The sequence below is a fragment of the Mesocricetus auratus genome, unplaced genomic scaffold (assembly GCF_017639785.1).
Source record: "Mesocricetus auratus isolate SY011 unplaced genomic scaffold, BCM_Maur_2.0 Super-Scaffold_100004, whole genome shotgun sequence".
Classification (NCBI taxonomy): Eukaryota; Metazoa; Chordata; class Mammalia; order Rodentia; family Cricetidae; genus Mesocricetus; species Mesocricetus auratus.
The window spans coordinates 58,992,332-59,003,183 of NW_024429189.1; the positions used below are offsets into that span (position 1 = coordinate 58,992,332).

Consider the following 10,852-nt stretch of genomic DNA (forward strand, 5'->3'; position numbering starts at 1 on the left):
TTAAAGGCGTGCTCCACCAACGAATAACGAATAAAATGTTTAATTAAAAAAATAAGCTTTGTATGCTGAGTAGTGGCAGCACACTTAATCCCAGCACTCAGGAGGCAGAGGCAGGTGGATCTCTGTGAGTTGGAGCCCAGCCTAGTCTACATAGTGAGTTTCAGGACGGCCAAGGCTACACAGAGAAACCTTGTCTCGAAAAAACTAAAACAAAACAAAAAGTATGTTTTCTTTTCTCTGGAATTGTTGTAGAGTAATCCATAGCTTTAGTTATTCAGCAGTTTCCCTCCTGGTGGGCATTTGTATCTCATTTTCTTGGATTTCGAATTGTACTATATACCAACATCCTGCTATACCAACATTCTGTCTCTATATGTACATATTTGTCTATGATAGATACCAAGAAGTAGAGTTTCTAGGTCAGAGACTCATACACCAGTAACACTGGAGCTTGGCACACCCTATTGCTCCCACCTTGAATGCCTCTCTACATGACTAATTCCTACTCACCAAGTCCAACCAAGGGTCATGCCTTTGTGGAAAACTGTCCTTCTCTGTTTTCTCTTGGGACTTTCTATCCATATCTCATCATTGTGGTAAATGTAAGTCTCAGCCTTATTTCTCTATATACTCCCGAATCTTGCATAGTGTTTAGCATATAGCAAAAATCCAAATGTTTTCTTGGCTGAATAAACAAACAAACAAACAAATGAAGGCACAGTGGTTAGGACATTCCAGAAACTCAAGGTGAGTCTGTGAGTGCCCTAAAAGCTGGCTGTAGATCAACTTGCCACCTGATACTCTGAGCCAAACTCCTTCTCATTTGGTTTCTGTCTTTGGCCCTCTGGTCCTGGGCTTCTCATCTTGAACTGTTCAGACTGGGGGATGACATGGATGAAGCAGTGTGTAAAGTAATTAAGGGCTCTGGCCATAGAAATCTGAGCCCCTGGGCTGGTAGTAGCTGGGAGTAGGGTGAGCACATGTCTGTTTCCTTTCACTTACAGTCCGATGTGCTCTGTCCTTTGAACCCTCCCAGTACCTTAGGGACAATTAAGATCAGCTGCAACATCTCTGCCTTCTGATTCCAGATCTGAACCCAGGGGAAGCCAGATGTTTTCCACGGCACATCCACTTCTCCCTGCGGCCTGATGAACGGCCCTGTTTCCTGAGTCTCCATATCTTGACTTACCCTGCATCCCGGAGCCTGACTGACAACTTTATTCCTAATGAGGTTTTAATAGGCTGTTTCTATAATTAGTTTCATTCTTGTATTTTCACACTTTCTGTCTCGATGCCTAAACGCCCACGGGCGCTAGGTGGGATGTTAACTGATTCCAAATAATGCAAACCACTATGACTGATTAGACGTTTCCCAAGTCCCTCTCATTTGCAGTTGCTTTACAATAATTAATTAGCTGGGGCACACAGCCCAGTGGAAGGTCAGCTGGGTTACTCGTCAGGTTTTACAGAGGCAGAAATAGATAAGGAAAAAAGATTTGTCCAAGCCCTGAGAGAGTGAGTGAGTGTTAAAATTGGTTTCAGAAACCACATCCCTAGGTTTCAGATCGAGATTTCCCATTCCCGGCCAGAGTCCTCAGGTCAAAGGTGGTACACGTTTTTGTAACAGCACAGGCAACTAAGGGAGACAGTTTTCTCGCTCCAAAGTCAGCCTCCAGCGGCTGGTGTTGCTTCTAAGTTACAATCATCCTCAGAAACCCGCCCCCCTTCCCATTTTGTGAGCCGACTCCACGGAGCAAGGAACGCGTCAATGATTCCTTCCGCATTTAGAAACAACACGACTTTGCTATTTTTAAAATTGTCTTTTAAAAATCCGCGCGCACGTACTCACACTTCTAAGGGAGTGAAGGGGGGCTGGGTTGGAAATGTACGTGTTGGAAAGAGAACAGCTAGGCCTGTTGCTTCCCAGAGTGCGTGCGGTCCCCTAGGGGCGGTCTCCTGGGCTCTCCAGCCCAGAGCGAATTGTAGCTCCAGGACCCCTGAGCACCAGAGGCCTGCGACCCCTATGGCCCGCGTTCCCTCCTGCCTCTTGGGCGCGGGACACCGCTGCTGGGTCACCAGGCTCAGGAGAGAGCAGGAGGGGCGGGGAAGCCAAGCAGGTGGCGATTAGGTCAGCCTCGGAACATTCTTGGACCGCTCCAGTGGATATAAATAACAGACCCACAGGCTCTGAAATCCCGAGAGGCTGGGGGTGGGGGAGTGAAGAAGAAGGATCTATTTAGGGTGGGGTGGTATCGTGACGATTTGGAGAAAGTCTACTTTGGACAAGGAGGTGAAGAGACCAAGGGATTTAAGGACGAACAGAGGCACAGAATCTGGGACTGTGAAGAAGGAGGGATAGGAGTTCGTGCTTTTTGTCCCACCCCAACCGCGTGTCTGTCCCAGGTCTCAAGAATGCGCGCTAGAGCTGCGAGCAGAGCTGTGCTAGGTAGGCTTGGCTTTACTGTCTCGCTTCTGCCAGACTACAAACCATGGGCAAACCGCTGAAGGTATCTCTAAGCCACGTTTTCTGACTTCAGAATCCTAATGTTGTGAGCCTCCCCAGAGCTAACTTCTAAGAAAGATGCTCTTAGAAAAGAATATAATGCAGCATTGTCCCCGCATCCCACCCCAGTGATGCGGGTGCAGGTTCCCGTTCACTCCCACCCGCCTCTCAAACTCTGCAAAGGTCGAGAGCGGCCAAGCTGAAATCTAGGTCTCTGCTAGCCTCGCAGCGCCACCTTAGACTGCTGGCTCCCGCTCTGCACCCAGGAGCAGAGCCTAAGTCCCGCCCCCCAAGGGCCACCCGGCGCCGGGATGCCTGCAGTCCCCGCTGCGGGGATGCTGTTGGTGGGGTTAGGGCGGCGGCAGCGCGGAGAGGGCGGGCCCGGAGGCCGGGCTTCCCGGGGGAGGGCCCGGCTCGCTCCAGGAGGCGGTGGCCCGAACCGGGGAGTGGTAAGACTCTGGACCGAGCGTGGCCGGATCCCCCCACCCACCGAGGGGCCCTGAGAGGACGCGGTGAGTGCCTTGGAGGGGACGCTGGGGGACGCGGCGGCAGTGCCGTGGCTCTAGCTCGCTCTTTGGTCCTCCGGCTCCTGAAGTTGGCAATCGGACGGACTCCCGCTCAGGAGACCCCGGCCATTGGCTGCTACTGAGCACAAGGCCATCTCATCTCCTACGCCAATGAGGCGATTCTTCGCACCAGCAGGGGGTAATGGGGCGTTCAGGCTGGAAGAGCATACCATCTTTTGGGGCTCCTAGAGGGTCCCAAACTGCTCTCCTTGCTCCCATCTTGAAGCCCTAGAAGGGGCCTCTGTAGAAAGCCCGAATTCTTGTCCCCCCCCACCCCCGTTTCACGCCACCATCTGTAGTCCACCGCCTGGCTAGCCCTGGCGGGCAGCGCCCCTTCCCCTCTGCAGTAACCAGCTGGTCCCACCTCCCCACCGAGACCAAGTTCAACAAGTTTGTCCAAGAAGTCCTAGAGCCTCCATGTCTAGGCCTGGCTATGCCTGTCTGTGTGGCTGGCTCCACCAGCTCGGAGTTGTTCAACACCGTGCTTTCTGGGACCGGGAGGTGGTTTGTCGGGTGGCGCTGTGTGTAAGGGTGGAGGCCAAAGACCGGCAGCCTCTGGGTTCAGAGATTTGGTATGGAAGCTCGAGGTTAGGAGTGCGTCATTAGCGAGCAGGCACCTCAGCCGGTAGGTCAGGTTTCCAAAAATGCCCCTTTGTTATGCCCCTCCCTGGCCCTGCCTCCTCCCCCTCTCTCTGTGCCACCCCCTCCCCCAACCCTCTAAAGGGCTGTGCCAGTCTCTTGATTCTACGTGCCCCTCTGTGGATCAGCAACTACCCCCTCTGCGTCTTCAATCCTCGGTCTACAGGCTGACTGGGAGAGGCTGCTGGCGAAGCCCTTGGGCGAAGCCTGTGTGACTCAGGACACAGGACTGGGCAGGGCAGGGTGGCTTTGCTGTCTCCCAGGCCCATGTCCCCAGCTCCTGTATAAGGGTGGGGGCTAGCTTATGTGTAGGAGACAAGCAAGGCCTAAGCCTTTGGAGCTCAGGTGGGGAGGGAGGGTGCTATCCTGAAGCCCAGAACTCCCAGCTCAGCACTAGCAGCTGAGAAAAGACCCTGCCAGTGTCCTAGAAGCCTTCTCTAGCTGGATAGGTGGAGGTCCTGGGCTGGAAAGATTTTAACTACCTGTTCTTGCTCTCTGAGCTCTTGCTGTGGTAGAGTGTGTTTACTCAGACTTGAGTCTCTGCTAATGTCAGGAGGCACAAGGTGCCAATCCTCTTCAACAGGGACCTAGGTGCCAGGTCCACCCCCATAGCTAGATGAGGCTGGGGTGCCGGGCCTGGCTGTGCCTGGGGATCCAGCTTGTGTTTGCTCTGTGAGGCCTGAAGGAGCTGTGCCAGCCTTACACACACAGCCTGCTCTGTTCTGAGGCCAGGGAGAGGGAATGGGTGGGGGGCAGCTCTTCTGGGATCTGGGAGCAGGGAGGCTGGAGTAGGCAGGGGCCCCGGGTCCTGGATGGTTCACTGGGACAGCTCCAAAGGCCAGATGATTTATGGTTACTGCTCTTTCTCTCCCCATCTGGCTGGCAAGCCATTGTGGACAAGTGGGGCTGTCTCAAGAGGAAACAAGGTGAAGAGCTAGTTAGGATGGGGGGGGGGGGGCTGCTCTGTGTCCTGGGATCTTCGTGCCTGTATGCTTCAGGGAGAGAGGCTTGTCCACCTCCTGCCAGCAGAGAAAGGAAGTCAGCTTGGGCCAGGCTTTTCCATGGTTGCTGTAGCCTGCAGGTTTTCTGGTCTTCAGATGGGACATCATCTGGTGATGGAACCTCTGGCCTGGAGCATGCTCTACCCCTGAGCTATGCCTCCAGTCCCTTGTTGTTACTGATTCCAGTGCCTGGGGTAACACAAACTAGAACTGCAGAAGTCCCTCCATGACTGCGGACAGGGACAGGTCCAGTCACAACCTATGGAGTGTATGGGGGGGCTGGGATCACAGGGGTCATGGGAGCCCTGAGGATGGAGGAGTGATGATGTCCCCATCTGAGTTTTGAGAGGGAGTAGAGGTTTACCGGTTTAGAGAGTGCACTATGACAGAGCCCTGCTGTGGTGGGTGGAATCTACTCTTGTCTTCTTGACCCACTGTCCCTTAGGCTGTAGGCTATCTCAGAGAAGAAAGCAATTTCCTTCTATGGACTAAGAGTCACTTGGTACTAGGGAGAACTGAGACCTTGCCTAGAGTCAGCAGGATGCATGTCACTATGTCATCTAGTCACTGAGGGAGAGAGAGAGAGAGAGAGAGAGAGACATTGGGGTAAAAATTCACCTTGTCCTCCTCCCCAGTTCTTCTAACTGGCTGTGTGACTTGCTGGCTGTTCATGAAGCCCCACCCTGAGCTTTCTTGAGGGCAGACAGAATTGTTTGTTGTATTAGGACCCTTTGAGACTTTCCTGGATGTTGTGTGGTGGTGGTAGGGGGCAGGTAAGTGTCTCCTTTTGGCTGATGGCTCTTTCAAATGTTTCTGGTTCATTGCCTACTTTGAGTTTTACATCAGTCATAGCATGGACGATGACCAGGTGGGGGAATTTCCACCTCAGAGTGAGCTGAGGCTCCCTCAGGACAGTCCAGCATAGTTGTCCAAAAACTTCCTGGTCATGATAGCGCCCAGGCCGCGGGCTCTCTTTCCACTCAGTCAGCACAGGTAGTTGCTGGGGTTATGAGCTGGGTGCCTACTCAGTTGGGCTGCTTCGTTCATGGGGTTGCCTTGTCATTCAAGGCGCGGGAGTCCTCTTCATCTACAGTAGGAGTGTGGGGCTTTCTGCCCACCACCTACTCCTGTCTGTCACCTAATCCCCTGCTGGATCGTGTGACCTGCCTGGCATTCTCAGCCTGGAATCTGCCACTTCTGACGGCAGTTGCTATATTGGGGGAGCTGGGCACCGCCCTGAACACTGGAGGCTCCCAACCCTTACCCCTTTCTGTGCTCTTGTTAACTTCAAGGCAGAGTCATAGTGACAGCCTGGAGACTTGGACACAGGTCCTTGAAGTGATCTGGAGACCCCAGGTATGTAGAGGGTGAACTGGGAAGGATAAAGCCAGAGGGAGCAGGGGAGCTTGGGAGCTGTCTTTGCCCCTGTCCTGCCTCCTCCTGGAGACCGTCTGTTGCTCAGTCCTTGCTGACAGTCCCTTGGGTGGTGGGAGTGGTGCGGGACATCGCTTTGGACTGTGGGAAGCCTTTTCCAGCCCCAGACGAGTCTCACTACTCTGCTTGCTTACTTGCCCTCCCCAGCTCCACATCTGCCACCATTCCGTGCTGCAGGGACACCATGGCTCCAGAAGACGGCGCTGGAGGGGAGGTCTTAGGGGGCAGTTTCTGGGAGGTAAGCAGTTGGGGACTGGCTTTGGAGTGGCAGTAAACTGTCCCCCTCACTCTGGGCTCAGCCACCTATCCAGTGGAGGAGCCTAACCATCAGCCCAGCTGGAGAGGAGCCTTCTCCCCGATAAAGCTATCCCTCCCACATGTCCCAGGCTGGTAACTACAGACGGACGGTGCAGCGGGTTGAAGATGGGCACAGGCTGTGTGGGGACCTGGTTAGCTGCTTCCAAGAACGAGCCCGCATCGAGAAAGCCTACGCCCAGCAGCTGGCTGACTGGGCCCGCAAGTGGAGGGGTGCTGTGGAGAAGGGTGAGCCAGAATGCAGGCCTAGCAAACAGCACAGGCTGTAAGGGTGGGACCCTCAGGGTGGCTTCTGCTTCTTGAGGTTTTGTGTGTTAGGGATGTAGGACCTCAAGCATACATGACAAGAGGAATCTGTTTTCTTACTCCTCCACTTGTTTTCTAGAGCAGAAATGAAAATCAGAGAAGGGACTTGGCTGAAGCCACACAGCTAGAAAGAGCTAAATGTGGAGTGTGGGCTTCCGACTGGGTAGAAAGATCCCAGGCACGCAGTTTGTGTGGCAGACCTGGGTGTTTACTCTTGGCTGCATTTGTGGATATGATGTTTTGGACAAGTTAACTTGACTTCTCTAGACTTTAGTTTTTTGTTTTGTTATTTTGTTTTGCCTGTTCCGGGTTGGCAATGACACTGTTCCCATGGTAGTAGTGGAGGCAAGGATTCATGAGATCACTCATGTCAGGGCACAGAGTAGGCATTCCTAATGCAGCACCTAACATTGCTGCTGTTCAACTTTGGACCCCCCACTCCTACCATGCCTCTGTCTGGCCCCCAGAGCAGGACACAGGGAGAGGGGGTATTTATATTTAAGATCGCACCCCGCCTGGCCCAAGCTCATCCCTCTGCAGGCCCACAGTATGGCACTCTGGAGAAGGCCTGGCATGCCTTCTTCACTGCGGCTGAGCGGCTGAGTGAGCTGCACTTGGAGGTGAGGGAGAAGTTGCACGGTCCAGACAGCGAGCGTGTGCGGACCTGGCAGCGAGGGGCTTTCCACCGGCCAGTGCTGGGTGGTTTCCGGGAAAGCCGGGCTGCGGAGGATGGTTTCCGCAAGGCCCAGAAGCCCTGGCTAAAGAGGCTGAAGGAGGTGAGAGTGAGGGCAGTGGCTATTGGCGGCAGGCGCCTTCTGGTCTGCCTGGGACCAGGGTGTGGCATCTAGGATCCAGACATGTTTTCGTGTGTATTAGGTTGAGGCTTCTAAAAAGAGCTACCACACAGCACGCAAGGATGAGAAGACAGCCCAGACCCGGGAGAGCCACGCGAAGGCCGACAGCTCCATGTCCCAGGAGCAGCTTCGAAAATTGCAGGAGCGGGTGGGGCGATGCACCAAGGAGGCAGAGAAGGTACAGCCTCGTGGCAGAGCTTCCAGAATGCCTTTCCAGACCCTAGGCTCTTCCTGCTCTTTCTTGACATGGTTATTTAAAACAGGAACTTGGGCTGGGTGTCAGGGTGCACCACTTAATACCAGCCCTCAGGAAGCAGAGGCAGGTGGATTTCTTTGTTTGAGGCCAGCCTGGCCTATATAGAGGCTCATACTTTAACTACATGTAGTTTCAGGCCAACCAAGGCTACTGTAGTGAGACCCTGTCTCAACAAACAAACAGACAAACTTAAAAGAGGCACTCGGGCCTGGGGAGGTGGCTTAGCCGGTGAAGTGCTTGTTGTGGAGGTAAAGCGCCAGGCAAGGCAGCTGGAGTGAGTAGAGGGGACACAATGGAAGGGTGTGTGTGTTGGTAATGGATGTGATAGCTGGATCCCTGGACCTCAATGGCCAGCTTGTCTCATGGCTGTGAGGGCTGAGGAAGGCATACTATGATGACATTTGACCTCACACACACACACACACACACACACACACACACACACACACACACACATGCACGCATGCACACACAGGCATGTACACACACCACACACTTGTGTATGCACAGAGAAGTCTGTGGGTCTGGAAGGGCGTCCAGGAGAGGAATGCGATTTTTGTTTGTTTGTTCTTTTTTTACTCAGGAGAGTAATGGTGGGGTTTCAGGCAGTTGAAGCCTTAGTTGCTTGGGATCAGTTCTCATATTGCATATTCTGTCCCCTGCCCTGAGTGTCCTTCCCTCTAGCATCCTATCCCCTCTAAGAGGTGTCATGTCTGTAACACCTCCTCCAAGAAGCCTACTTTGAATTCTCTCAGTCTTGAGATTCCTATAGGTGTCTACTTGAATGTTACTTCCCTTGTTAGGCTGCTTCTGTCAGTTCCTGAGGGTAGGAAGCGAGTTTCAGGCCTGACTGCTCCCGGTGGCTTGCTCCAAGTCGAGCCTGTGGCTGTGCTCAGTGAAGACTGGTGCATTCCTGAGTGGAAGGCAGTCTGTCCTCACTGCCTCCCTTCTCTCTCACCCAGATGAAAGCCCAATATGAGCAGAGCCTGGCAGAGCTAAATCGCTACACTCCACGTTACATGGAGGACATGGAGCAGGCCTTTGAGAGTTGCCAGGCTGCTGAGCGCCAGCGACTTCTCTTCTTCAAGGATATGTTGCTCACTTTGCATCAACACCTTGACCTCTCCAGCAGTGACAAGTATGGCCCACTGCACACTGGATGGAGGCTTCCCTTGACCTCCTTTGGGTTCTGGCCGGGCTGAATGGAATTCCAGGGGCTTGAACGTCCCTGTCTGATTGCATGCCTCATAGGTTCCATGAACTCCATCGAGACCTGCAGCAGGGCATTGAGGCTGCTAGTGACGAGGAAGACCTGCGCTGGTGGCGTAGCACACACGGGCCTGGCATGGCCATGAACTGGCCACAGTTTGAGGCAGGTGTTACAGGCTGGGCGGGACTTGGAGGTGGGTAGGATTAGTGTAGGCCCCGAGAAGATGATGGCTTGAGATAAGGAAGTGAAGGTGGTCCAAATGGCCCTGTTGCCACCTTGGATACAGTCAAGCCTGACTCACGAAACTCTCTCCACAGGAGTGGTCCTTAGATACACAGAGAGCAATCAGCCGGAAGGAGAAGGGTGGCCGGAGCCCTGATGAGGTTACTCTGACCAGCATTGTACCTACACGAGATGGCACCGCGCTCCCACCCCAGTCCCCAGCATGTCCAGCATCTCCAGGGTGAGAGCCGGGATCCTGGCCGAAACAAAAACAGCTCTGTCACTTGCTTGGTCCCCTCTTACTTCTCTCCCTTCACACCAGTACCTGAGGGCCATCTTGGGAGAGCTAATACGACCGTCTCGCAGATCTGCCATTAGTCATCACGTTCCCTTATGTTTTGGCTGTATAACAGCCCCGTGCACAGAGCTGCACCTGCATTTGCAGTCATGGGGGGCATATGTGTGGTGTGAGTGTCCATTTAGCTCCCTCTCTTCTGTGTCTTTAGCTTTCCTCCTAGTGGCAAAGCTTTTGGCTGGAGCTCTGTGTGATCAGTCTTGTCCCCTGAGTTGAGTTGTCCCCTTGTGTCTCCCTCTCTAGCAGTGGTCAGGATGAGGACTGGTCAGATGAGGAGAGTCCCCGGAAGGCTGCCACTGGGGTGAGGGTGCGGGCGCTTTATGACTATGCTGGCCAGGAAGCTGATGAGCTGAGCTTCCGAGCAGGTACGTGTGTGTATGTGTGTGTGTGGGGCTTTCACGTTTCTTTCAATTTCAGCTCCTGTCCTACCTGCTAGAGCAGGGACGTAGAAAAGGAATGCTAAAGACTTCCTTCTCCAGGGTTGTTCGGGTCCTGCCAGCTGGGACCTGACGGTTGCTTTTCTGGGGTCTAGGGCTGGGTAGCTTGCTGGCTGTGTCCTATCCTGACCCTTATGCTATCCCATCTCCCTCAGTCCTTGACCTAGTTTTGAGAGCAGTGAAGCCAGTGCCTCTGGCAGTGACCAATCTATCTTCCTTCAGGGGAAGAGCTGCTGAAGATGAGTGAGGAGGATGAGCAGGGCTGGTGCCAGGGCCAGCTGCAGAGTGGCCGCGTTGGTCTGTACCCTGCCAATTATGTAGAATGTGTGGGTGCCTGAGTGTCCTGACAGCCCTATTGCACCTCCTCTCTGTCCTGGGCCAAAGCTCAAGCCTGCCTGGACTGCTGGACCCGAGGGCCCTGAACCATATGCTGCTGCTGCCCCTGTTTCCGGAGGAGGGAAGATGTCTTAAGACCCATGAAGGGAGGGGTCTGTGTCTAGAAAGAGGCCAACAGAGTTTAGGTTAAGGGCAGGAAGGGAGGTTGGAGTGACAGAGGTGACTGAGCCTCCCCTCCCCCTTCCGCATTTGGGTCATCCCAGGAGTAGGGTATCAGGTTCCTAAACTGTTTGGGAGTTCCTGGGGTGAGGTTGGTGAGAATGTAGTTTGGGGCTAGCAGCACCCTCTTTTGTGACTTGTAGTGTGTATTAAACTTTACCAAGAATAAAAACCCATCAAGTGTTGTGAGCATTTTTTG

The 10,852-nt window shown here is 53.7% G+C and overlaps 1 protein-coding gene across 6 annotated transcripts; it reads left to right on the forward strand.

Annotated features, from left to right (window-relative positions):
* The first annotated feature begins 2,277 nt into the window (after positions 1 to 2,277).
* Pacsin3 (protein kinase C and casein kinase substrate in neurons 3) lies at positions 2,278 to 10,829 on the forward strand. Of its 6 annotated transcripts, none has more exons than XM_013122250.3 (11): positions 2,278 to 2,446; positions 6,002 to 6,065; positions 6,291 to 6,381; positions 6,530 to 6,686; positions 7,305 to 7,540; positions 7,641 to 7,796; positions 8,837 to 9,012; positions 9,126 to 9,246; positions 9,402 to 9,547; positions 9,905 to 10,026; positions 10,321 to 10,829. In XM_013122250.3, exons 3-11 carry the CDS (start codon positions 6,328 to 6,330, stop codon positions 10,434 to 10,436), a joined length of 1,284 nt encoding a protein of 427 aa, XP_012977704.1. In that variant the 5' UTR covers positions 2,278 to 2,446; positions 6,002 to 6,065; positions 6,291 to 6,327; the 3' UTR covers positions 10,437 to 10,829. The 6 variants fall into 6 exon arrangements, with proteins under 6 accessions (XP_012977704.1, XP_005064987.1, XP_040601752.1 ...); XM_005064930.4 differs by lacking the exon at positions 2,278 to 2,446 and adding an exon at positions 2,860 to 3,015; XM_021231880.2 differs by lacking the exon at positions 2,278 to 2,446 and adding an exon at positions 2,863 to 3,015 and having other exon boundaries at positions 6,006 to 6,065.
* Positions 10,830 to 10,852: the final 23 nt, after the last annotated feature.

Coding starts and splice junctions, on each gene's coding strand:
- Pacsin3 (XM_013122250.3), top strand. CDS start 6,328: ATGGCTCCAGAAGACGGCGCTGGAGGGGAGGTCTTAGGGGGCAGTTTC. Junction 6,382..6,529: donor TAGGGGGCAGTTTCTGGGAG/GTAAGCAGTTGG, acceptor CACATGTCCCAG/GCTGGTAACTACAGACGGAC. Junction 10,027..10,320: donor TGAGCTGAGCTTCCGAGCAG/GTACGTGTGTGT, acceptor ATCTTCCTTCAG/GGGAAGAGCTGCTGAAGATG.